The 26,983-nt window shown below is 38.5% G+C and overlaps 2 protein-coding genes across 2 annotated transcripts in view; one reads left to right on the forward strand and one right to left on the reverse strand.

Moving 5' to 3' along the window:
- The window catches only part of LOC107294658 (cytochrome b-245 heavy chain), a 22,597-nt gene extending 15,471 nt beyond the window's left edge, over positions 1-7,126 (forward strand). The window contains exons 10-13 of the mRNA XM_015823910.1: positions 1,034-1,196; positions 2,439-2,585; positions 6,058-6,182; positions 6,943-7,126. Of these exons, the coding sequence (XP_015679396.1) occupies positions 1,034-1,196; positions 2,439-2,585; positions 6,058-6,182; positions 6,943-7,069 (562 nt within the window). The 3' untranslated portion in view covers positions 7,070-7,126. The remainder of the gene's footprint in view (positions 1-1,033; positions 1,197-2,438; positions 2,586-6,057; positions 6,183-6,942) is intronic.
- Positions 7,127-18,727: 11,601 nt separating this feature from the next.
- Positions 18,728-23,504, reverse strand: DYNLT3 (dynein light chain Tctex-type 3). The gene is made up of 5 exons (XM_015823913.1): positions 23,442-23,504; positions 21,919-21,960; positions 20,768-20,891; positions 19,781-19,858; positions 18,728-18,934 (listed from the first exon to the last, which is right to left on the reverse strand). Exons 1-5 carry the CDS (start codon positions 23,469-23,471, stop codon positions 18,858-18,860), a joined length of 351 nt encoding a protein of 116 aa, XP_015679399.1. The 5' UTR covers positions 23,472-23,504; the 3' UTR covers positions 18,728-18,857.
- Positions 23,505-26,983: the final 3,479 nt, after the last annotated feature.

The raw sequence follows: 26,983 nt of genomic DNA on the forward strand, positions 1-26,983 counted from the left end.
TTAGGCCATGCCTGCGCGATGGGGGAGTCGCGCAGGGCCAGCAGTTCCTTCCTGGAATACAGTCAGTCCACAACGGGAAGTCCAGCAGCAGAGTGGGGGGGAGGGAAAAAACCTCCTGATAGTCAAAGTCAGGGTCGTAGATGGATGACGAGAAAGCAGCAACAGTTTATTGTTCTTGTTGTCTCCCATAAGGGGGGGGGAATGGCAAAATCAAAGTCCGCCGGGCCCCACCCGCACAAACCTCCAGATCCACCTCCAGATCCACGCCGGGCCCACACCATCTCCACAGAGGCCGGCTGCAAGTTCTTCTGCTGGAGGGCCTCAAACCGAAACAGCCCTCCCCTGGCCCTCAGCCTCCATGAGGCATGGGCCCAGGCGTTCACGCTCGCCTGGCACTCACCGCCGAGCCCTGTTCCTCCGCGGGAGACGCCAAGCTGCGTCTCCCGCTGGGCCTCGTCCTTCAACCGGGCCGCCGTACCGCTGTACCGCCCGGGCCGCTGTGCCGCTGTGCCGTCTGTGCCGCTGTGCCGCTGTGCCGCATCCCCCTGGGCTGCTGGGCTGCTAGGCTGTTGCAAGGCTGCCGCTAGGCTGCCGCTGGGGCCGCTAGGCCACCGGGCTGCCAGGCCGCATTCCCCGTCGTGCCGAGATCTCTCCAAACCGGGGTCTCCACCCACGGCTCCAAACCGGGGTCTCCACCCACGGCTCCGCAGGATATAAGCTGTTCTAAATAAAGCTGCCTTTTGCAACTGACTGATGATTTTGTCAGTGCCAATGTGTTCAAGTGGTGGTCCAGAAGTTTTGGGATTGCACCGAAGGTGCCTATTATTGGTACTATCTTTGCTTTATTATTATGGACTCTGATCACACTTAAAATAAAGTAATACAATTCTTCAAAATATGGAATAGTCCCTAAATAGAATAAGGTTGGCTTCAGCCTGGTGGTAAAATATTATAGTATGACTCAGCAATAATGAGTCATACTATAATCGTTCAATAAAACAATAAAATCTGAAATTTTATCTTCCCATTCTAGGATAGCTGTAGATGGTCCCTTTGGTACTGCTAGTGAAGATGTGTTCAGTTATGAAACTGTGATGCTTGTTGGAGCTGGCATTGGGGTTACCCCTTTTGCATCAATCCTCAAATCTGTGTGGTACAAGTACTGCAATAATGCCATGGACCTAACACTCAAAAAGGTTTGTCCCCGATCTGTTCCTGAGCATTCAACATTTGTTTTCTAGCATTCGATAGCATATATAAAAATGGGGAGCCATATACGCTCAGCTGTGATTCATTCATGAGTATGTCTATGTGCAAAACTAGTACTTCACATCCAAATATTCTCCACCCTTCTACATCTTTATCAGATGTCTTGAACTTTACAATTTCCAATTAATATGGCTGAGTTGAAGAAGACAGATTTATATTATAATATAATGCTTAAATATATATAGGGAGAGAGACTGTGTAAGTTAGGAATTATCCTCACTTGTCTCTAACTATAGCATAAACTTGTCCCAATAATTGGTTTTTTTTCTGCTATGTTCTCGTATTTTTTTTATTTTACCCCAGCTAATATCAAAAGCAGCTTAACATAATCATTTTCTTCCTGATTTTAAAAGTGTTTCTCCCTTTTTCTAACACAATTTTCTATGAAAAAATTAGGCATTCTTCACTGACTATTTGGTTGCTGATGCAGTTAGCAATTGGCATTTGCCTGCTCCTATTGCTCCAGGCATAACGACAAAAAACTTCCGAAGTTGGAATGGAGCAGAGAAAATGGCACTTTCCCAAGAGAACTAAGTTAAATACGATACTACACAAATGATAACATGCAAATTGGAACTGCATGTGAGTCTTATTGGCCAGTCACAGACATTTCTAGTGAGTCAGAAATAGTAATAATAAGAACAGTGAAAAAATATGGTCACACAAAATCCTTATTGGTAAAAGCCACAGAAAAGCAGCAATGCTTCCAGAGGTGACAAAATCAGCAAGATCCAGATGACAGAGACTACCTATTTTGGCTTAGTGAGATTGAACATCTGCCTGAGTGATGTCTGACACTTATCAAGTATTCAAGCTCACTATAAGTAAGAGTTTAGTGTTCTTTTGAAAATGCATTAGACTGGCTTTTAAAACATTAGCTTATTGATCTCTTGAAAGAATGATAATTAGGACAGTTGAAACTGGGAAAGACAGCTGGGTTTTTCCAGTTGTATGTTGATGTTTCTATTACCTGAATGAAAAAAATCAAGTCATATTTTAAATATTTCTGTTCCTTTCACTTTTATGCTAGGTTGATATCTATATTATTATAGCCAAGGGATTGTCACATGTGACAGTACTTTGTGGGTTTAAGAGAAAAAAAAGTGAACGAATTCACCTAACTAGAGAGGATCTAATAATGTGAATATGTTCAATTTTATTCCTTCCAGATCTATTTTTATTGGCTCTGCCGAGATACCCATGCCTTTGAATGGTTTGCTGATCTCTTGCAATCAGTAGAGACTCAAACGCAAGAAAAGAATCAGACAGATTTTCTCAGCTACAACATCTATCTTACTGGCTGGGATGAATCTCAGGTAACTATTGAATCAGAGCAATTGAATTTTTAGGAAAGGCAGTCAATCACTGCATATCCCCTATGCCAGTGATGGCAAACCTTATAGAGACTGAGTGCCCAAAAACTACCCCTGTCCCTTCCTCCCTACCCACTCTGCCCCCACCCCCGCCCTCCTGCAGGGCCACCCACCGCCTCCACGGCCCACCGCAGCATATCACCCAGGCAGCCCAGTAGTGCCATGGCATCATCTGCGCGCGATGGAGCGCGAGGGCGGAATCTTTGCCCAGCTGCCATGTCCTTGGCTGTGCTGCTCCATGCGGGCCGCACTCGGGGGTGATTCTCCTCCAAGGGGATTGGGGGGAGGGGGCTGCGGGGGGGAGGCGGGGCTGGGGAGATGGCGCACGTGCCCACAGAGAGCGCTCTGAGTGCCCCCTCTGGCACACATGCCAAAGGTTTGCCACCATTGCCCTATGCAATGGGATCTGGATGGTGGGACCAGATCCAGAGTTGCTATTGCCAGAGTTGCTACTGCCCATGAATCCAACAGGCTCTTATTGGCCATTTTCACTAGTTGTCCCATTATGAATTCCACCACTGAGGCACCACCACAAATATTTGAAAAGTAAATAAGGACAGATGGCGGCAGATCTAGATATACCAACAGATCGGCATTTTCTCGTGGATAATTGTGATCACACTTTTCTAAGACTAAAGTGTTATTGCTGAGAATCAAAGGCAAGTGGGTATCAACAAACATTCATGCAAAGCATTCAGGCAAGCATATTTATTACAGCAATGCAAATCTTTCAAAAAAGGTTCTTCAGAATGCATGGAAGTATGTATGAAGCTGCTTTTTGAAAGGTTGATGCAGCAGCTAGCAGCATCTTTTTCCAGGCAAGCATGGCTGCTTGAAAAGCTGCTTCAAAAGCTGCTCCGGTTGTCTTCTCATGCATATAACAGTAACAGTCATTCTGTTGAGTCATGCTTGTGCAGGGAGAACTAGGAACAGTTTCCCCGGGGGGTGGGAAGGAGGAAAGAGCTGTGCATATCTGTAACTATACAACAGAAAGAGCAGCTTGGAAGCATTATGCATTCTGAGCATTTGCATAGCTCTCATATCTGTAAAAACAAGTGTTTTGTTTGTGTGGGTACATGTGTTACCAATGAAGGAGAATATTTGTAGCCCAGGGTTGCAATGAGGGGTCCTTGGTGCTCTCTGAGCTTGCTTGTTTTCTTGCAGATGTTTCATTACCCTTATAGATGTTTCAGTAGAAAATATCATACGATTTTTATTCAAGGAGAGAGGCTTTCTACTCATTCCTTCATCTACCATCTGAATTAGAAATAAGTAAATTATATACCAGTGGTGGCGAACCTATGACACGGGTGCCAGATGTGGCACTTGGAGCCCTCTCTGTGGGCACACATGCCTTTGCCCCAGCCTTGCCTCTCCCTATGAACCCCTCCTCACCAGCAGCCCTCCTGGAGAAGAGTCACCCCCGAGCGTGGCCCACGTGGAGTAGTGCAGCCAAGGACATGGCAGCCAGGCAGCGTAGACAAGACTCTGTCCTCATGCCCCATCGTGCACAGTTGATGCTGCGGGGCGCGGGCAGAGGGCGTGGCTGCCATGGCTCTGCTGGGCGATTTGCGGCGGGCCCTGGAGGCGATGAGTGCCCCTGCGGGCAGGCGGGGTGGGGGCAGGGTGGGGGTGGGGCAGGGGGTGGAGTGGGGCGGGGCTAGTTTTTGGGCATTCGGTCTCTAAAAGGTTCGCCATCACTGTTATATATTGTATGTTGATTATATGCCATTAAGTCTGTCAACTCTAAGTGACTATGGAGATAGATTTTCTCCATGAAAATGATATATTTTAAGTGGGATTAGTGTAATGTTATCTTTGCATGACAAATTTTTGTTTCAACTCCTTGTTTCTGAGGCTAGCAGCCTTTTGAAAGACATACAGTATGACTCAGTTCTTTCTGAAAGTATAGGAAAATTTCTATTTCTTCCCTCTAATTTAAAAGAAACCCTTCAAATTTTGCTTACTACATGCATTCTAGCTACAAGATTATTAGGAGAAAAACTTGTCATTTGAAAAAGAAAGATGAATAGTTTTTCTTTTAAAGGAAAGCAGTGTAAGCTGTGGTTGTGATTTATACAGTCTAGAACCCCTCTTTGAGGGAGCTGGGTGGTTTAGAAATATAATAAATAAATAAAATAAAATAAATTTATATGTTTGGGTTATTTTTAAAATGACTGTGGGGTAGAATATGATAGAATGAAAATTATCTGCATGAAGATGACTACAGTTCAGTAAATATGCATTGCATGGTAAGGGATCTTCTGCACCGGGAGTTTTAAGGTGCTTGTCTTCTGTGCTGGATAGAAATAAAACCAGCTTAAGAAATTGCTTTTCAGATTTGACAACAAAGGCAGCCAGGTATTCTGTCTAGCAATATTTTCTTTGATTAGTGGACTGCCCTGGTCTTTTATCCCTCTCATCCATCTCGGAAAATAAGCACCAGTTAGTTTCATTTCATGTATGTAGATCTTTTGGGAGAGCCTTCCTTGATTGACATTCCTTCATATTCCACACTTTCCTACCCAGTGCATCCACTGGTCGATCGGAGTTTTACCAATCTTCTTGTCATTTGAGCTCTAATGGAACTTTTATCAATTTCACTCAGTTAAAAAGAGGAAAGTCCACCATCTGAACCCTCCACTTGTGAGCCTGCCAGAAGAAACAAAAAGTGTCTTGGCTTCGTTGGTCACTATTTTTTTTTCTTTTAAAAAAACCCAGACTTTTACTGCATCAAAGAAAAAGAAAAAAGCACAGAGGTTCAAAACCCATCAGGGGACAGTACCTTCAGAACTGGCCAGGACAAAATGGTCAAAAGGGAGTGGGCATTCCTACCACAATGCACAGTAGTCAAGTGGTGGGGAGTCATTTGCCAACAATTACATGAAATACTCCAAAAGACCCATAAATGCTGCTTGCGCAACCAGAAGTAAGACAATACTCTTCTTTTATGCAAAGCAAGGAACATTGGGTTGTTTGCAATAATTAGATCAAAAATGACATCATGCATTCTTAGCCTCAAGAAGCAGTATACTACACTCACCTTAGGGGCAAGCCATCTTAGGAAATATTGAGAGGCCTCTTCCTTAGTTTTTCCTCCAACGTATACAGTACATATTTGTTGGTTTGGTGTTAGTTTTTCTCTGCTTTGTTGGATACTATTGGGTTATTTGGAGGTTATCAATCGGAACCCATCTCTCTCTCTCTTTCTTTTATATCAAACACAGTAGCTCTGCTTATACTTCCCAATTTATTTTCTTCAATTGGAAGTTGTATTGTATTTCAACTTCTGTGGGCTGCGCTGGCTAGGAATTGCAACTGGAAGACAAAATGTTACATAACAATCTTTTAGTTTGTTACAAAAAGTTACCTAACAATCTTCTAATAAGGCTATTTCTTGCTTTTAATTTTCTAGGCGACTCATTTTACAATGCATCATGAGGAAGAGAAAGATGTGATTACAGGCTTGAAGCAGAAAACTCAGTATGGAAGACCAAATTGGGAAAATGAGTTCAAAACAATTGCAGGCCAACATCCAAAGTAGGTTTCTTGTGCAATTATTAAATTTTATGATATCAATATATCATTACTTTTGTTTCATTGGTTAGTAAGTGCTGGTTCCTGTTAATTTTTGCCATTTTGGACTTTGTGCAAAACCTATGGTGGGATCTGCAGTTGAAGTTGTGAGGTGTGAAAGATCAAATCCATACATTAAGGTTCAATTTAATTGATTTATTGCTAAAAGCTTATGCACAGGAATCTTTTCAACTAAGGTCAGCACCTGGTTATAGTTAGATAAAGATAATGGTAACTGAGGAGGGATTGGACTTAGTTTGTGGTTACATAACGATTTTAGGCTGATCCCTCCTTTTACTCCTCCCCGGCTCTGCCAGTGCTTCTCCTATAGAAGTGGGGGGAGGAGTTAAAAGACTGGCTAGCCTGAAATCACTGAAGTGGAAGAAGCGATATAAAGCAGATTCCCCCCCCCCTCAAACCTTGAAGTGCTCATCTACTTGTTCGGTACTGAGTCTAACGAGATTCTTGTAAATAGGCAAGTAGCAATAAAGTTACTGTTCTGATCAGCTTCAGTGTCATTCTGGTTCCTTGCACCTGACACAACCTAAGAATGTTGCTACCAGTGTTAAAGGGTGAATTTACCTTATGAGAATTTTGATAAACATAAGGCTGTGCATATTATAATGCTTGTAACACAGTTCAGTTTCCTATTAAATATTCCTACTTATATTATATTATATTAAATTTGGAACCTAAATTCCTGTTTTTCTCTTTATACCTTCAGTTCCAGGGTTGGTGTTTTCCTATGTGGACCTGAAGCCTTGGCTGAAACTCTAAATAAAATGTGCATTAATAATTCAGAAGCTGATCCAAGAGGCATACACTTTATATTCAACAAAGAAAATTTCTGAAGACATACTTACAAAATTTAATTCAGCCATGGTGAATTAATTGCAATTAATGAAAAAATAATATTTCTAAAAGTTTCAGGTGTGTTTGATATTATGTACTTTAGAGGACGAATATGCAATTTTAAACTGATCCTTTTTTAATCCCATGGCAAGACTTCTTAAAAGGTTTAGGATATATTAGCATTGTCAAATACAGATTGAGTTCATATATTGTGTTAAACCATAAGGGATTTGCATTGTTTTAGGTTTGTGTGTAATCCAAATATACTGTGGATTACCTATTAAGGTTTATGGCAAGCTAGGCAATGTGCAGACTATGGACTCTTTTGACTCCCCCAGCCTGCCAAAATCTGATCAAGAGTTAGTTCCTTATTCAACCACAGAACTCATTGATTTTTAACCAATCACTGTCTCTCAGTATCACCTATCTCAATAGGTTGCTACTAGTAAACAAAGGACAGAGAGTGTATACAAGCAGCACTAAAACTGTAGCCCAAATACTCTAAGTCAGGGGTCCCCAATCCCCGGTCCATGGACCAGTACCAGGCCGCGGCTTGCCAGCAACTGGTCTGCACAAACAAGCAAAGCCCCATCCGGGGGATGCAGGCAGCACACAAAACCACACACCCTCCAGTCCTCGGAAAAACCTCCCTCCATGGAACCGCTCCCTGGTGCCCAAAAGGTTGGGGACCTCTGCTCTAAGGTGCTCAATTACAATGTCTTACTCATTATAAATCTCTTGAGGCTATATAAACAAAATTTTGCAATCACTGCTTCAAGCACTTAAAGATGCATCTGGTGTGACTCCTAGAATAGAAATAGCACACCTGAAAATGAATGAGGACAGGATTGCTAATGCTCACCTTTGGCTTAAACGTCATTTCTTCCCAGCAGGACTAATTCTATTAGTTCTGGTAGACCAATTTCAATTTTCCTGCTAAAAATAATGGTGCAGAAACTGACTCACTATGGCTTACATGCAAACTGTTCTTCTTGGAATATTCTCAAATTAGGAGAATTATTAGAGAAAGGGTTTAAAATGCTGAATATCCAAATGAGATTAGCCATATTCCAGTCCACATTAGAGTTTGTATAATATATCCCAGATGGAAATCAAGAAGATATCTAGTTGTACTAGTTTCTGCTGCCCATTAAAGAGCATTTTAGAGCTAGGTTTATTATTTTACTCTGCACACTTCTTAGCCCTCATGTTTAAAAGAACTTGTCCTTGTTGGAAATATTTTATTAAGACCATCTAATATTTGCCACTACACTTCTCTGATTACCTGGGCAATTGGTAAATGATGATTGTTTCTGATATAATTAACTGGACAAAATGAAAATGTTCTTATTGCCTTCTTCTTGTTAAATTATGTAATATTGCTAATGTTGCCAAATTTTGCATAGCAGCAATAAGATTGGCAGACAAATAACTAACACTCCTGGATATAGAAAAACCAATTGAAGGATCTGAGGTTTTTTTTAACCATTATCATTGATTGGATAGTGCTTAATTGCATATTTACCCTGATCACTGATTGAACAAATTTATTTCCTGTTTTGTTATTAATTTTATGAAATCCTAGCAGTTCGTTATAAAATCTACTGGGATCTATTGGTTTGCTGAAATGTATTTTTAATATACTAATAAGCCACTAGTTTAGCATTTAGTAAATATATTTCTTAGCAGTATTTCACTACTAAAGGTATTAATACAGTACTTATTAACCTCTTAAATGTTATTTTCCTTAGCATCCATTAACTGAATTCATATTCTGCTTTAGCTCCGCTTATTTGTATTTTATGCACTCATTTACTTATATTTTATGTATTCTTTCTGTTCTTCTTAATCCTTTTTCATATTTTATAATTTTTGATGTAAAGCTGAATAAAATACTAGTCAATGAATTTTGAATGTACTAAACTTGACTGAAATGTGTTCAGTATTTAAATTTTTTATAATGTTAACAATTCTGGAACATCATACAATATAATAAAATGTTGGTATAGTGTGTTCCTTCCAATGCCCATTTATGCATGTCTATTTAGAATTCAGTAGCAATATATTCTGGATTCAAAGGTTATCGATATAGAGTTCTACAAAGTATGTAAATAAGTGCAGCATAAAGCATATACATAAAGCTCTTCTTTTCAAATTATTAAAACAGTTTATTAGTACTTTTCAGTGTATTTTCTTAAAATAAATGCTATTTTTTCCAAATATGTTAACATGGGACTAATGCATTATGGGAATATTATCTTAGATTCTTTGAGAATGTGATAACGATGGCAGATGAAGTTTTCCTTTTTAAACTTTCTACTTAAATTGAGAGTTCTGCTTCAGTAAAATTTGTTATTTTCAATTTACTAAAATAGTCACACCCAACTAACTTCCTTCTGCTTCCCAGATTTCTGATTTATTATGTTTAATGTTAAATAAAAAATAATTTTAATTCAACTGTGTACATGAGGGTAATTTTGCAAAAATTAAAGATTATTGTACAATGCCTATTGTAGAGATTTTAAACACACCCAAAATTTGGTTTTCCCCTAACTTTTATAAATGTGTTGCTTTTTACCTAGGGTTACCAGATGCCCAGTGAATGGAGATATAGTCTTAAAATCAAATATAATTTGAGTATCTTTTTTATTTATTTTTTACTGTTTTCACAACAGTAATTATTCAAACTTTCATGTGTTGTGACTTTGTAAATTGTCTGCTCCCTTCTTTCTCTCATCTATCAATAGACTTGACAGCCTAGATTTATATTATTTATTTCCTGATTCAATCGGCTTCAATCCAGCACCTTCAAATCATTGTGGTCTGTAGATCACATGACATGTAATACATTTGTATGGTGAAATTTGAAAAGTGCATCATTGTTGATTCAATATTATTGCTAGAATGTGTTCTTGAAAATAAAGATTTGTTGGAAGAATATTACAATTGAAAAACCAGTCTGTAATAGTATGCAGGAATGATCTTGAGAGTCTAGGTGAAGAGATGCTGCCTAGGGCAAGGGTCCCCAACCCCTGGTTTGCAGACCAGTACTGGGCTGCATGCATTTAAGAACCGGGCTGCACAGCTGGAGGTGCGCTGGAAGCGTGTCTTCCACCTTCAGGAATGCGGCAAATCTGCAGGAGTCTGGGCAGGGGCAGGAGAGTGGCAGGGAAGAAGCCGTCTTGCTCAGTGCAAGGTCCTCCAATGGACGCAACATCTGAGCTCCACATCCATCCTCCTCTCCCTCCTCCTCCTGTCTCTCCTTCTGCCTCCTACTTCTCTTCCTGGTCCTGCTCCCTCTTTCTCCTGCTGCTTCTTCTTTCTCCTCCTCTTCTTCCTCACTTTCCTCCTCTCCCATCCTGGCACCCCAGCTAGGCTCATATTCCCTTTGTGCAACTCTTCAAGTTTGCAAGACAAACGTGCGCCAGCCCAGCTTCCAACCAGGGGCTCCCCCAAACCTCGTTGAAGGGGGACCCCCGAAGGTATGTGTATGTGAGGGTGTCTTTCTCAGGGTGCAAATAGGGGCAGGGAGAAGCTACCTTTCACCTTAAGCACTGCGTCTCCAAGGGAATCCCTCTCTCATTTGCACCTTTTCTAAGACTGCTGGGTGCTTGCGCAGTGCTGAGTTGGCTTGGTTCCCCCCCCTCATGGTTTTCTCAGCACTTCTTCAGCGTGCTGGGTCTTTGGTTTGTTTTGCTGGAAGGCTGAGTTTAGGATTGTCTCTTTTCCTTCCCACTTTCTTAGAAGCAGAAAGTCACTGGTCTAATCTAATACAATAGAAATAAAGTGCATTATTTATTGGTTTGTTTATTTAGAAAATTTAGAATAAATGTAAGGTACTTGAATCATCCTGAAATCTCCCCCCCCCCCCGTCCATGGAAAAATTGTCTTCCATGAAACTGGTCCCTGGTGCCAAAAGGGTTGGGGACCTCTGGCCTAGGTAACAGTCGCATAAGAGGGAGACTAACCCACAGCTGCATAGTGGGCGGAGCAAGAGGCTTAGAGATTCTCCTTAAGTTACCATGCTATAAAGGTGATGGCCAAAGAATTGTACTTTTGGACTTGCAAGATTGTCCTAATGCAGCTTTACAATTATATGACCATATTTCCTGTCTGGTCTACTTGGTAAGGATGACACAGTCTTACTGATACTGGAAAAAATAATTTCATATACTGTATATCAGTGGTGGTGAACCTATGGGCGGCACTCGGAGCCTTCTCTGTCAGCACACGTGCCGTTGCCCCAGCCTTGCCTCCCCCGTGACCCCCTCACCAGCAGCCCTCCTGGAGGAGAGTCACCCCCGAGCGTGGCCCACGCGGAGCAGTGCAGCCAAGGACATGGCAGCCAGGCAGCGTAGACAAGACTCTGCCCTCACGCTCCATTGCGCACAGTTGATGCTGCGGGGCGCAGGCAGAGGCCGTGGCTGTCATGGCGCTGCTGGGCAATCTGCGGTGGGCCCTGGAGACTATGAGTGGCCCTGTGGGCAGGCAGGGTGGGGGCGGAGCAGGGGGTGGAGTGGGGGCGGAGCCAGTTTTTGGGCACTCGGTCTCTAAAAGGTTCGCCATCACTGATGTATATTTTTTGTAAGTTTTTGTTGTAACTTTTGTTGCAGATGCCAAAAAAAATTAAATAGCTAATATGTTCTTGCCCCCCCCATACACAATTTGGCCTCCTTTCCCTGACCATGTTTTCCTTTGCCCTTCAGATATCTGGTAATCCTCTCTTTACCTCACTGTCCCACCCCAATTGCCAATACTGTAGTGACAATCACAAAAAGAGTATTCTCAGTAGAAAGAGTTATTAAAGAGTTATGATTTCCAAGGCCTAGAGAAAGAAAACAAAAGTATAGCAAACATTTCACATTAACTGACAGCCTTTTTCAGTCTGTTTTACCAATGATTGAAAGTTGTGAGATGGAGGTGCCGGATACTTTTAAAAATATGTGGCTACCAGATTGCTGCAATTACCAAATCTGCTCTTTCTGCCCTAAGTGGTAGTCTGAATCAATTTCAATTTATTATTACAGCTGAAGGCCAACACATAAATTAAACATTCAAATTAAAAAAAAAACTAAACAGAACCAACACAAGAAGACATAGCAATATATTACCATTAATGATGTAAAACTAGGTCTGCCTAGTTTTACAGACAGTATAAAAAAACCCTAAAACTAAAAAAAAAACTAGCTAGTGTCAGAAAAACTGAATCGTACTGACCTGCCAATAAAAATACATTGACTATAGTCTGAATGCTTGCAACACAGATTTGCTTGTCTCCAAAAAACGGAACTGTGGTGATTTAATAGTATTTGCATTTTATTATTTTAAAAGTCACACTGGCTAAAAGTAAAACAAATGTTTCATTTTCTTTTTTTCTTTTACATAACCAGGTTGCTGAACTTCATGAAAGAAAAAATATGTTTAAAGGAAAAGAGTAAATAGCTTGCTTGATTCATTTGCTAGAATATGGAAGGAAAGTTTGTATAATTAATCTTTCCTAACAGTTGTAACAAAGATATGAATTTCACTATTGCTAGCTGGTGAATGTTTTCTTTTCTGTTTTTTCTAATACTTCAGCTCACTGCAGCCTTCCATGGTTCCTGATCTGAAAAAGCATTTATCTCCTGGTTTCCCTTGTTGTTCACTTAAAATTTTGCAGGAATGCATAATTTTAATATGTTTGCATGCATACAGAGTTTGCATGTACACTGGGTTGCATTTTAATAATTTTTATTGTTTCCTTGATAATCAAATTGTAAAATAGCGTCTGAAACAATTACAAAATGTACATAATTTAGATCTTAAAATATGACAAAGTGGCAAACAGAAAGATTTTAACGTTTCTTATTTCAGTTATGTATTATTCTCTTATATGCATTTTCTTCAAATACTCACAGTCTTACCATAATCATATATCACTAAAATGGGCAGATCACAGCTAAACAAAGAAAAGACAGGAAGAAAAAAATACAAAAACCATTAAATATTTAAGAAATTGACACTGTACTATTGATTTGTTTACATTAAGCAGCACAAATAGTGAAAATGCAAAAGGTTCATGAAACTTGCAGTTTTACTAAGTACTTTAACTACACACTTTGGTATGCTCATTCAGAGACTGTGTTCCTCTGTGCTGTGTGTAAAAAATCCAACCTAGGATTCATAATTCAAAAATGCTGGCAAACATATTGTATTTTGAATCAGCTGATTCAAAAAGCTAATGGTACAAATAACTTTGGGGTTTCACTATGTCCAAAATATATTTCTTCCTAGTAGATGAATTTGGTGTTACAGGAGTCTGCCCTGTGTGAAATTTGCCTTCAAAGTATTGAAAGTCACATAGGCTGCAGCAATGAGACCTGACAACACATTTCTAAAAAACAAAATGCCCTGGCTGCATAGATGGGAACAGTCAAATTTAGAAGTTCTAATAATGATTTTTAAGCCCTTTGGGGATTTAATTGGGTGGGGGGAGAGGGTGCCTTCAAGAGCCCAAAGCTGTGAAGATGTAGGAGAGGGCTGACTTTAGTGTGGGGCACTGTGGATTTGGGATGTCCTTTCCATGGAACCAAATTGGTATTGGTAGATGCCACTAGCATTCAGGACATGCCATCTATAGCATAGACCAGAGGTCCCCAACCTTTTTGGCACCACAGACCAGTTTCATGGAAGACAATTTTTCCATGGACCAGGAGTGTGATGGGATGGGGGGGGGGAGTTCAGGATGATTCAAGTGCATTACATTTATTGAAAATGTTCTAAATAAATAAGCGAACAAATAAACCATGCACTTATTTCTATTATTATTACATTGTATTAGATTAAATCAGTGACTTTCTGCTTCCAAGAAAGTGGGAAGAGACATTCCTAAAAACTGAGAGAGAGAGAGAGAGAGAGAGAGAGAGAGAGAGAGAGAGAGAGAGAGAGAGAGAGAGAGAGAGAGAGAAACTTAGTTGTTTTTCTTTGTACTTTTTCCAAAGTCTCAACTTTTTTTGTAATGTGGTCACCAAAATTGGATGTAGTATTCCAGCTATGACCTAAGGCTTTATAAAGCAGTACTAATACTTCACATAATTTTGATTCTATGCCTGTTTATACAACCCAGGTATAAGATATCCCCCCAAAATAAGACCTGGTTAAGAAAAACTTACTAGGTTATTATCTAAAAGATGGAATATCAAATAATTAGGGTATGTATAGACTGAAGATAATTGATGAATACTAGAAAGGTATTTTCTGTTTGATTGATAGAATAAGAACTGTGTTGGTCCGAACATGAGACAGTAGATATTATGGGGGAAAGAGGGGGAATTAGCTGTTGTAACACTTGGAGATTTGTATTGATGATATTCAAATGTAACGGAACTACTGTGCTCAACCGCCACGCTACTTTTCAAATATGTAAATGTAATATTGGAAAATTAATAAAAAACTTAAAAAAAAGACCTGGTGCCTCTTTTGGAGGATAACAACAACAACAACAACAACAACAAGAAGAAGAAGAAGAAGAAGAAGGAGAAGGAGAAGGAGAAGGAGAAGGAGAAGGAGAAGGAGAAGGAGAAGGAGAAGGAGAAGGAGAAGAAGAAGAAGAAGAAGGAGAAGAACCCGGTACCTAGGGTGAACTGAATTACTACTTCATTTCCACCATTAGTTTTTTCTTCCATCTCAGAATATCCATACTGGGGAATTGTGCCACATTGAACTATGAATCAGTGATAACTGCAGCTATTGGAGAAAGCACTAAGCTGCAAAACTATGGGTTACTGCTACCATCACAACTCAAAGGAATTGTATGGGATGCCTCTAAAACACACACCCACACCTGCAAATGTACAGTATGAAGGCAACATGGAGAATGTCCTTGACTTACAACAGTTTTTTGGTGACCGTTTGAAGTTACGTCACTGAAAAAAGTGACTTATGACTGTTTTCTACTCTTATGACTATTGCGGTATTCCCATGGTCACGTAATCAAAATTCAGCTGCTTAGCAACTGACTCATAGTTATGACAATTGCAGTGTCCCGGGGTCATGTGATCACCTTTCGTGACCTTCTGACAAGCGAAGTCAATGGGAAAGCCAGATTCACTTAACAACTCTGTTGCTAAATTAACAACTGAAGTGATTCACTTAACATACGTGGCAAGAAAGGTTGTAAAATGGAGCAAAATTCATTTAACAAATGTCTTTTTTAGCAACAGAAATTTTGGGCTCATTTGTGGTGGTAAGTTGAAGACTCCCTGTAATTCCCCACCCCCTTAAATTTGCTGCCAAATTGTGCAGAGGTGATTTTTGTTATTCCAGGACCTGCTATAGCTCAGAAAATGGGGTACTCTCAGTAAGGGTTGCATCTCCTGTTGGTTAGCTGAATCACAGAATGATTCATGCTGTTTTGTTTCAAGATTGGTAAGAATCACATGGTTGGTGACTCCTTTGAATAAAAAAGAATGAAAATAGTGCCAGGTGGATGAACTCAGCCTAAACCTGACAGTCCTGAGAAGCAAGGAGGGAAGAAGCAGCTATATTCTTTTTCCTTACTCCCCCTCCCCATCTTTTATAGCCATGCCTTCACTGAGATCATATTCTGGAGGTTGACTGGACAGCTGTCACTGCCAGCACCTTCAGAACAGGAAATGGAAAGGTGCTCCTCTGCTCTTCCACTTCTCACAGTAATAGCCAAGGGGCAACAGAGGTCCAAAGGATGAGACCAAGTTGTCTGCTCCAGACTCATCACCTCAAAGTCTATATTAAGGAAAGGAAGGAAGAACATGTGTTTGCCAAACTGAAAATGTTTCCAACAATTACAATCCTTTGAGCCATTTGCCAACTTACCCTGCAAGATTGTGTTTATGAGTAGAGAATACATGATGGTTTTCCCTTATGCAAGCCTATCTGAAGTGAAATGACTCAATTATGGAATTGTAGTAAAACCCTCACCCTCTTCAATAAGGCCATTTGCAGGAAAAAAACCCAGAAAGTTAGAACAGTTATGTTACGTAAAGAATAATTCTTAATATTATGAAATGATTGAATCCAAAATATCAAGAAAAGCCTAAAATAATCTGAAAAAGTCACATCCCAATCAAGAATTATGTCATTAATTTAATTAAAAAAGCCTAAGTGACAACTAAGGCAGATATAATTTATTTAAGTAAAAACAAAATGTAGCTGTTTTAAGACAAATATCAATATAATTATAGTGCAACCTTGCCAGTTTTTAATTTCCGAATCTCTGTATAAAGTAAGTTTACAGCAAAATTGATTTTTAGATACATTATAAATACATGAAAACCAATCAAAATATTCTCATTTATGAAAAAAGGTGGTCATGTTTGTGTGTGTGTGTGTGTGTGTGAAAGATTTCTAAAAGTGTAATTATCTGATTTAAGTAGATAGTCCAACAGATGAAGAGAAGCTTATCATCTAGGACTGCTGTAGTCTTCAAAGGTCTTCCTCTTGTAGTCTTCCTCCACCCACCTTCATTCTGCCCACTGCCTTCATTTTCTTTTCCCTTCAACTTTGCCAAACATAGTGGTTTTTTTCAAGTCCATCATTTGCATACACCACATAATAAAAACAGCTGAGCTTTTATTTGCTGATAACTGCCTCTGGAAAGCAATCAGTCTTTATTTCATCCAGGATGCAAACAGGAGTCTATTATATTTGCAGCTTTCATAAAACATATTAACTTCCAGATTGTCTTTCGCTACTTCAGGAAAGAGATTAAAACATCTTATCACAAGAATAAAAGCAAAAGAATGAATCTAGAACTGTGATACGATATACAATGAAATAGTTTTGGCTTTTGTGTTGCAGATATGTACTAATTTCAGAAATAAGGTTCACCTTTGATTATATAACAAACATTTGGGCTATACTGCTAATAGTATTAAATTGCAACAAATTCATTATAAATATTAAGATTCTGATGCTTTAAATAATGTTAATATAAAACCAAGTTCACTGCACTAGTCAAAAAACATTTCTAAAAATCTTATAACAATATTCATTAAATCTGATATTTTTAAAAGGCCAAAATAAAAAAGTTTGGTTTCAAGATTCATATGCCTTCTAAACAGCACAGTAAGTGCATGAAAAGCTGAAATACTAGTTCCCTGAAACACAAATATATCTGCAGAAATGCTTAATTTTTTTAAAGTTTTCCTTTAATGGAATTACTGCCTTAATGTTTTTCTGTTTATTAGACCTAGGACGCATCATAAATACTACTGATTTTGTGCATATTTTCTTAACAGTTAGTCTCATGGTTTTCAATTAATTTACTGTCAAATAAGCTTTACTTTAATAATGCCAGAACTATTAAGCAGACATAAGTAGCAAAGTTATTTGGAACTCTACTGAGTTCAAGAGATTAACTGTCAATTAAACATGAACAGAGAACAACTATTGTTAATTGTTCTGTAACCTCATACTTATATTTAAGTGCATTTTAAAATATAAAGCCTGCTTCCACACTTGAATGTGTACTTTTAAGTCCAATATATGAAATATTATTTTATATGTTTAAATTATTAAGGCACAATGCTATTTAAGGACATAAAGGAGAAAAGATGGCCCTTACTTAGAAACATCAGCATTGAAAATATATAGCAAACAGGTAACATAATAGCTGCATAATTGTGCCTGAGTATCTGCCTGAAAGATCATAATGCTATTTTTTCATGATTTTTATTGATGCAGCATTACTATACACCAGGGGTCCCCAAACCCTGCTCCGTGGCCCATACATGTACAAAGCTGCATTTGTGAAAGTGGCACACAGGCAAGAAACCATCCTCCCCCACCCCGCTGCTGTACACTATTTATCAATATCAACACTATACAAGATTCTCTCAATTTTATAAATAAGTCCTAAGAATTTCATCATGGTGAATTCCAGCATGAAAACTACATTCACTTATAAAATATTCATGCCCTGTAAAGAAGAATATATATATTTTGGTTTTGAGAATATTCTTCACTCTATAAGTAACAAAAAAAAATCTTAAAATTTGTTTACCATTGTTCTGTTCATTTACCGCATATATCTTCTGACTACATAACTTTTTAAAATAGGTTTTCAAAACCTAAATAGTAGGTTTTGAAACTTACTGTTTTGTGGAAACTTTTCTCCATATAAGTTTAAACCACAACCATTGAATCCTTCAATGGTGTGCTTTCTATGACACTCGTTCAGTTCTCAAGAGACCCAGTTCAGTTCTCTCTGTGCCAGTTTCAGAGATTTGTCTCGGAATACACAAAATTAGATTTCTGTAGTCAAGCTGAAGCTTATCAGTCATTATTTTGAGAAATAAAGAAGTTTCAAAGAATTCTGAAGCAGGTTAAAAATCTTGTTCCAAAACACTAAGATCTGTCACTCAAGCAACATATATGTCAACTTCTTATATATTATAAATAATTTATTCTCCAAGTATTTCTCCTAATTTCCTACATGTGAAGTATTGGTGATAATCCAGCATGTTTTTGTTTTTGAATAATTGTATTATTCTTTTTTGTAGGACAGAAACACAAAACATACAATTATAGCATACTCAAATGTTTGCCTTTTAAAATCAGCATATATAGCCATCTCCCAGCTGACAGAAAAAAGGCTTTAGAATATAAACATTTTTGCAGAAACATTTTTAAAAGCACATTTCCTTTTTTCTCAGACTTAATAATATCTATTTAATAATTCTTACAGTACATTCTGAGTATTTCATAATTTCTAATTTAAAAGGCTTTGGGATAACTTATTTTATCCAGTTTACAATCTTTAATTTTTTGCTACAAGTTTATGGCCACAGCAAAGACACTAACCACACAGTTCATTGTTCTGTTTTCCCATCTGACTGTGCAAGTCCCTATAATGGATTTAAAGAAAAATAATGATTAGATATTGTATAGCCTATATTCACCCACAGGGAACAGCAGACATCTACTCATGGTCCATATTGGACTGTGCTGTTTTCTAGAAAGTATCTCTGAATTCTTTCAGCCTTACTTCGTATTTTTAGATATCATGACCTTGGTTCCAATACAAAGTAAGTTGTGATGCACTTTATTTATTCGTTTGTTCATTAGATTGAGATTCTACAGGTCTCTTACAGGTCAAAGTAATCTAATTAATGCCTTTCCCATTTTACCTCACAAAAACCTTGTTAGGGTAAGTTGGGATGAAAGGAAGAATGCATGCTTACAGTAACCCAGTGAACTTTAGGATAGGCTAAAAGAAAGCTGAGATTCAGAAAAACCAAAAGATGCTAAGGTTTACCACATTTTGTCAATCGAACTTTTGTTATATATAAACCATGCACTAAATCACAGTAAAGCTAATGTACAATTTATTAGTTTGGGCTCAACAAATTGTGTAAAGTCAGCCAACTCTGATTCGTTCAATAAAACCTGGTAAAACTCTAATACAATTGTGAACCCAATCTTTGTAACAATGAAAATTGCATAAAACTGCAGATCGCAGGCATCACTTCCAATTACACTGTTTCAGGTTTTAGCCAAACAACCCTAATTTCAATCACTAGCAATATCTGTACACTATGGGAGTTGTCAAATTGTATTTCAGCTGATACAGGATGCCTCTGGTCTGCAGTTTTGTGCACTTTTCATTATATACTTTCATTAAAAATTTAAGTGATACTTCTACATTACATAATTTAAGTGATGCTTTTTATTTGCTGCAGCTTGATAGTTACCATCAGTTGTGGTATCCCAAAAACATGAGCTTGCAGTATGCAGACCAGCCCCACACTTCTGCATCACAGCACAGGTCACTAATGGATGGAGCAAAAATTCAGCATTAATTAATAAAACAAAAAACTGATGAATTATTCAAACTTGCAGACTTTCCTAATGAAGATTTCATTGGAGTTGGAGATAAAACCCAACTAGAAGAAAAGCTTCCATCATTACAGTAGCAAAGCATACATGAAAATCTTCCACTTTTTCCCAACAACTAATTATTCCAATTATGCAACAAGTTTTTCTTTTTTCAGAAAAATTGAGATTCATTTCTTCTTCTCCTTAAAAAAAATCTTTCCACTATCAATTCTAGAGATTTTAATTAACCCAATGTATATATTTTTGAGGATGAAACTGGCTAACTTTCCCTTCAGCAAAGAATTCTTTCTGGTACTTTTAATTTTCTGCAAAATAATCACTATTGCACTTAAAAGGCACAGCATCTAAGCATATCTAAAAATATGACACCATTGGCTATGAATACTTGTTTAGTCCAACAAAACTAGATAATACAAGATAATACCAGATTTGAGACAGCTACACAAAAATTGGGTTTTCTATAGCTCTATTACAGATATTCACTGGGGATATCTGGACATGCTTCTTCTTTATAATATTCTACTCTGTAACATAATTTAAAAAAACTCTCCTTTTTTACAACCCTGTAATCCCTTAATTTCGTAATATTGGCCCAAAAAGATTAGCAAAGCTCTTTCTTTGTGTTTGTCCTGCTCCTTTTATATTTGTTTCTGCTTGATGGTAAATGAGAGTTAAATCCTAATCCCACATCACTTTAAATATGTCTTCTTGATTATAGAGTTGAAGTTTCAATATACCTGGAGAGATTCAGGTAGAAGAAAACTGCTTTAGGAGAAGCTATTAGTATATGGTTTTTACTTTTCACCCAGAGTACTGTATTGTATATTCACAATGAGTCTTACCAATATACTTATATGTTTTTCCCAGTTTTACTAGATTTGTTAGAGACTGTTCTACTACAGCTGCAGTCCATTTATTCACATTGTCATGGTTATAATCTGCCTTGCCCAGAACACCTTCTATGCACTGAAAAAAAAAGAAAACACTGTATTTTATTCTCTATGATGAAACAAACATATATAAAAAAGAAACACTAAAAGAACAAGTAAAAGACTTTTATAGAAATATAAATGTAAATATTTCATATAATGAATGGAAAATAACTCAAATTTCTAAAGTCTAGACTAGAAATTATGAGATATTAATTACAAAAGCAATCAGTCAATAATCTGAGTTATCTCAACACGTCTAAAATATATCATTGTGTTGAATTTACATATTAATGCAACAAATAAAAGCAGCATCTTGTTTTCACAATGCTGGGCTGCTCTGGCACACTTGTAAACATCATATGATACAGATTCAGTTTTCTAGTTAAACACAAGAAAAGGCTACATTGCAATACCAGAAACACGGTTTGCCATCTTTACAAAACAATTAAGTATGCATATTACTACCAATAAAGAATTCAACAGAACACTTGTTGCTGTATAATGCTGATCATAATTGGTTCAGATCCTAAACAGCCTTCTCCTGACTGAAAGGACGCCTTCCAATCAAAGAAAGATCTCCAATCTACCACACAATTCTGCAAATTAAATGGTTAAACACCAATTGTCACCAATTCACCTTTCTCCTCACATTCAAGCACTCCCATTCTTGATACTCCCAGGTAGGATATCACCCACATCCAATTATATCTTAGTCTGAGAGTATAGCAAGGTGCAGGAAATAGAATTGGCAGAAATAACTTTCTGCTAGTGTGTATCCTCTGATGTTCAGGTTCCACTCATAGACATTTAAAATTCAGTCCATTGTCTTGATATTAAAATGTTTAAAACCTGAAACATCTATTAAATCTGAATGCAAAGTATGGCTATCACCATATCTATCTATATTTATTTCCAAAAATTTGATGATACACCAAATGGAATGCATATAGGGCTATAGCCCAAGTCTGTAAGAGATATCTATCATTTCTATTTTTAATAGAGATTGAAAGAAAACATACCAAAAGTGTATTTTATTATCAAAACATAAATGTATAACTCACATCTTTAATAATATTGTGGGCTTCTTCAGTGTTAAAGATCATCTGTAATTATAATATCAAAATATACAAAGATATTTTATTAACATTTTACCAAAATTCATCCAATTTGAGTGCACAGCAATGTATACAAATTTAAACTAAATAAACAGTACAGTATATCAAGTAATTCAGAATACAAAAATATAAAGGACACTTAAAAAAACATACAACTCTTTCAAATGCAAAATAGTCATAATATTCATTCATACTGGTAATATTAATTTATGAAGTTAATACATATATAACCAAGCATAATATCACATACTATAACCAAGTTATTATATCTAACAAATATGTATAATACTACTAAAACGCAGTTTCAAATATATTGTTTAACTGGGTTTTTAATTTCACTATGTCTATCTTGAAAAATCAGAAACTAAAACTTGTATATTATCCTAGAGAATAATACATGTGCAGCGCTTTAGATCTAGAGAGAAAAAGATGCTCCAGAAAGCAACATGTAGCATCCATATTCAGTACAACTCCTTAACATCAAAGATCTGTTTGTGAGCCACTAATTCACTAATAAGAACCACAAGAATTCATTAATGTTGCATTTGTAGCACTGCAAGGGATTGATGAGAAAGTCATGGTAGTGTTTCAAATCTAAGAAATTTATTTAAAAGAAATTTTAAAATCCAGCGTTTTAAAATAGAAATGAACAGCAGAATCAAGCTTGCTTTGTTTCCCACTGAACTGGGTCATATGAAATGCTAAAATATAATCAATTCGCTTTGTAAACAAAGGCTTATGTCTTAGTACATTATATGAAGGCAGTCAATTGTAGTCTTCTCAATAAACCATTATGAAGCAAATTACAGCTTAGCATAATACCTAAATCCAAATCTGTGTATATACAGGGCAAAGGAAGAAATACACGTGGCAGCATTTCTGAATGATGCCACATACACATATAACGAAGCAAGGCAAAGCAGAGCAAGTGAGACTTTTTCTTAACTCTCTACCTGGAAAAATGGTTTAGTGGACAACTGAGAATTCAAAGAAGTAATTCCCTCCATAGACAAATTAAAATGCTGATGCATCCTCTCCATCCCCGAAAGAAAAGTCACCACATGCGCGCGCACACGCACACACTGTATGTCCTTTACGGCTGTCGCTTGCTCTTAAATATAAAGTCTCACTGCTCCGACTTAGCTGCATCGACTGCCCTTATATATATATTTTTAAAGTATACATTCCATCCGTCAAGCGGCTTTAGGGAGATACATGGGGCTGCCCAAAGCTTCAAGAACGAGCGGGCCTGAAAAGCTCGACCGGTCTTGTTATGCCGGGAGATCTCTCATCTTTCTCCGAAGGGAGGTGACGCGAGCCTGCCTCGCAGCCCGCCTGGCGGGACTTGGGAAAGCCTGCCTTGTGCTCCTCAGTGGCCTTTCAGTCCACGATCGAGCAAGATCTACCCCGAGAGAAGCGGGATTTCGGAGGTTCCGGCTGACCAGCGCGGGAAAGAAGAACTGCACTACCTCGTCGTTACGGGGATTAAACTCCTCCATGGCTGCGGCGTCTCCCGGTTCCCAGCCTCGCCCTTGTATCAGCTCAACAATTCTACTTCCTTCTCCTCCTCCTCCTCCTCCTCTGAGCCCGGAGCACGAGGGTGCCTCTTTCTGCGACTCCCTCTGTCGGCTGAAAGGTTCCTCGTCTCCGAAGCTCGTCTAGGGGTTGCCCGGCTCATCCCCAGATTTGCTTGTTTGTTTGCAATACTAAGAAAGAAGCCTTAAATATTTAGAAACAAAAAGATTTCTCAATCTCCGGAATCTCGGCTGAATATACTGTGCATAGACAACACTTCCTGCATTTAGAAATTATCCCATTCTCTATATGTTTATTCTGATCTAAGTTCAATAATTTTTATGACATTTATTGTAAAATAAATGGGCACAGGCAGGGCTTTTTTTCTCATAGAACGCCCAGAACGGAGTTCAGGCACCTTTTTGGGATGGAACCTTGTAGGGTAAGCAAGGAGGGTTGTATGATGTGTGTGAGTTCTGGCACTTTTTTTTTTTAAGAAAAAAAGCACTGGACACAGGAGTCCCATTTTAAATCAATGTGGGAAGTCACCCCCCCTCCCCAAAGAAGGAAATATTAAAAGGGCAGAATATTATATTTCCTCCAAGGATCTTAAAGAGGCAGAAAAGCATGCCCAGTTTTTTCTTAATAGCCCCAAGTCTCCCTCCCCCAAGCAGAAACCAGCTCTGTAGAAATGCAGATGTAAATAATCCATTCAGGAAGGTTGGAGGTCCCCAGCTAGAGTTTTAGGAAGACAAAGACACCTAAAATCTACATACTTCACTCAAACTCTAAGACAGGACATAATAGGATTAACCCACAGATGCCAAAGGGGCACACTCAGACTCAGGTCAAAAGTATATGACACAGGAAATACAAAGCCTCAAATAGGAACAGGAAACAACCTCAAGAGCCCCAGAGGGTATAAAATCCCACTTCCTGCATGTGCTCTCTCTCTCTTTCTCTTTTTCCAGAGCCATCTTTCTGTCTGGCTCTCCTCTTCAGTAAATTGCAACCTTCTTTCTAAAGCAGTTGCCATGTTGTTTATTCCCGGCTTGGACTGAACCAAGATGAAGACTTGTCCTTCAACATCAAAGATGTGGTTTTTTTGTACATATACATAAAGTAATTTTGAAAAAATGACAATTCCCATCTTGGGGAAGACCTGGATTCAAATATAATTCAATTAAAGTGGCTGAGTTGCTTTCAGCATAACAAGCGTTTTGGCTTTAATGTTATGTGCAATTCGGTTTGCAATGGCTTGTTCAAAAAAAATCATGTTTAAAAATACTGGATGGCTCATGCTATTTTCGCAATATTCTTAAACTTGATTTACTTGATCCAGTTGTTGGGATTTTGCATAGCACATAACCCACCCAGCACTGGAGTCCATTGCTAAGGAAAATGAAGCAAAAATGAGGAAAAGTGGACTATTACATCAATTGCAATTTCCCACCTTTTATACTTGCATCCCAACATTGTGGAGATAATCCTCAACCTATGACTACAATTGGGATCATATTTCCACTGCTAAGCATGGCAGTAACTGAAATCACTGTGGTCGTTAAGCAAATCCAGCTTCCCCCATTGACTTTGCTTGTCAGAAACTGGGAGGGTCATAAATGGCGGTCACATGACCTTGAGGTGCTGCAACTGTCATAAATACACGTCCCGTTTCTAAGTACACAAATTCTGATTACATGATCATGGGGTTATTGCGACAGTCATAAGTGCAAGAACCCCAGTTCTAAGTCACTTTTTTCAATGCCATTGTAACTTTGAATGAATGCTAAATGAATGGTTGTAAGCTGAGGACTGGCAGTCCTATATAAAAAATGGGGTTTGTATTGCAAAATTGTAACAAGCAAACATTTGTCGCTTGCCTCCAGGCCAATCTCCTAATGCTACATACCTGGGTTTGCATAACCTACCTGGTTAAATGTGGTTAATTTAAATAATAAATCATTTCAAATAATCTACATAATTAAAGTTATTATAGTCATATATTTCAAACTTAATATTTTAAACATGTATCAATCACATTACATTCCATTTATTTCTTTTAATCATAGCTTTTCTAAAAGATTGCTACGATTTTCCTTATTTATATAAATAGGTATATTGGTTCTCCCATTAAGAGAATCTCCAAAAGAACAAATTACCAACCCTATAGATGTTCTAACACAGGAGTCGCCAACCTTTGTGGATTGGTGGCCCGGTGGGAAACAGAGGGACAGGCACCTTTATGTGCACATTCATACATAGGCAAATGTGGCTGCATGTGCGTGGGCACGAACAGGGCCCACGCGTGCTCTGCAAATGGGGCTGCTAGTGCCAGCATGTAGCTCGCGGCTCGGTTAGCGCGAGTGCATGGCTCACAACTCAGCTAGTGCTGGCGTGTGGTTTGCGGCTCGGCTAGTACCAACAAGAGACTCGTGGCTCATGGCTCGGCTAGCGCCAGCGAGACCCTCACAGCTCGTGACTTAGCTAGCACCGCCACAAAGGCGGGTTGAGCGTGCACACATGCACTGACCAGCCACCCATGCGGCCTGGTGGCCAAGAGACCATGGCCCAGTAGTGGGCCACAGCCCATAGGTTGGGGACCTCTGTTCTAACATATAAGGATCCTTACAGTTTTGGGGATGGAGTGCATAATTAAAATTTGGAGAAGATATTTTAGATCATTACCCAAAATGACTTTTGAGGCTTCCTATAGATAGGCAATATTGGAATAAGAATTTGCAACAATAATAGATTTCATGCCAATATAATATTTTCCACTCAAGTATGGTGGAGGGAAAAGGTCCTCAGAATATGTGTGTCAAGCCGGAGGATCTGTGAGAGGCATATACAATTAGTCTTGCACATATTTTCTTTACTTAAGATATCAGCTTACAAATACTTTTTTGGGCCTTTGAGTCATTGTTGACTCTTAACGACTGCCTGGACTAGTCCCTGCAGTTTTCTTGGCAAGATTTTGAAAGTGGTTGTCCATTGCTATCTTCTTAGGGCTGAAAGAGAGTGACTGGGCTAAGGCCATCCAGCTGGCTTTGTACCTAAGGTGGGACTAAAACTCTCAGTCTCCTGGTTTCTAGCGTCAACCACTACAACAAACTGCCTCTCAAACATATATACATATGTGGCTGGACACATGTTGAAAAGCATTACAAGTAGTCCTCTACTTACAATCACAATTGAGACTGGGAATATGGTCATAAACCATTATGGTCAGAAAACAAGGCATCCATATGACTGGAAGTGATTTTACAAGCTTTTTTGTGATTGACATTAAGTAAATGCCATGGTGGTTAAGTGATTGTGGCAGTTGTAAGTGTGAATCCATTCATCTGAATGGGTGATTTTTGCTGGCTTCCAGTTCATGTGACCATGATCAGTTATAAAGGTGACTGGTTGCCAAGCACCCAGCATGTGGTCATATGACCATGTGGGTGGTGGTGCAACCATTTATGACAGGTGATATTTTGCGGCCTGTAAAGCA

The sequence above is a fragment of the Protobothrops mucrosquamatus genome, unplaced genomic scaffold (genome assembly GCF_001527695.2).
Source record: "Protobothrops mucrosquamatus isolate PMUCROS unplaced genomic scaffold, P.Mucros_1.0 scaffold2046, whole genome shotgun sequence".
Classification (NCBI taxonomy): Eukaryota; Metazoa; Chordata; class Lepidosauria; order Squamata; family Viperidae; genus Protobothrops; species Protobothrops mucrosquamatus.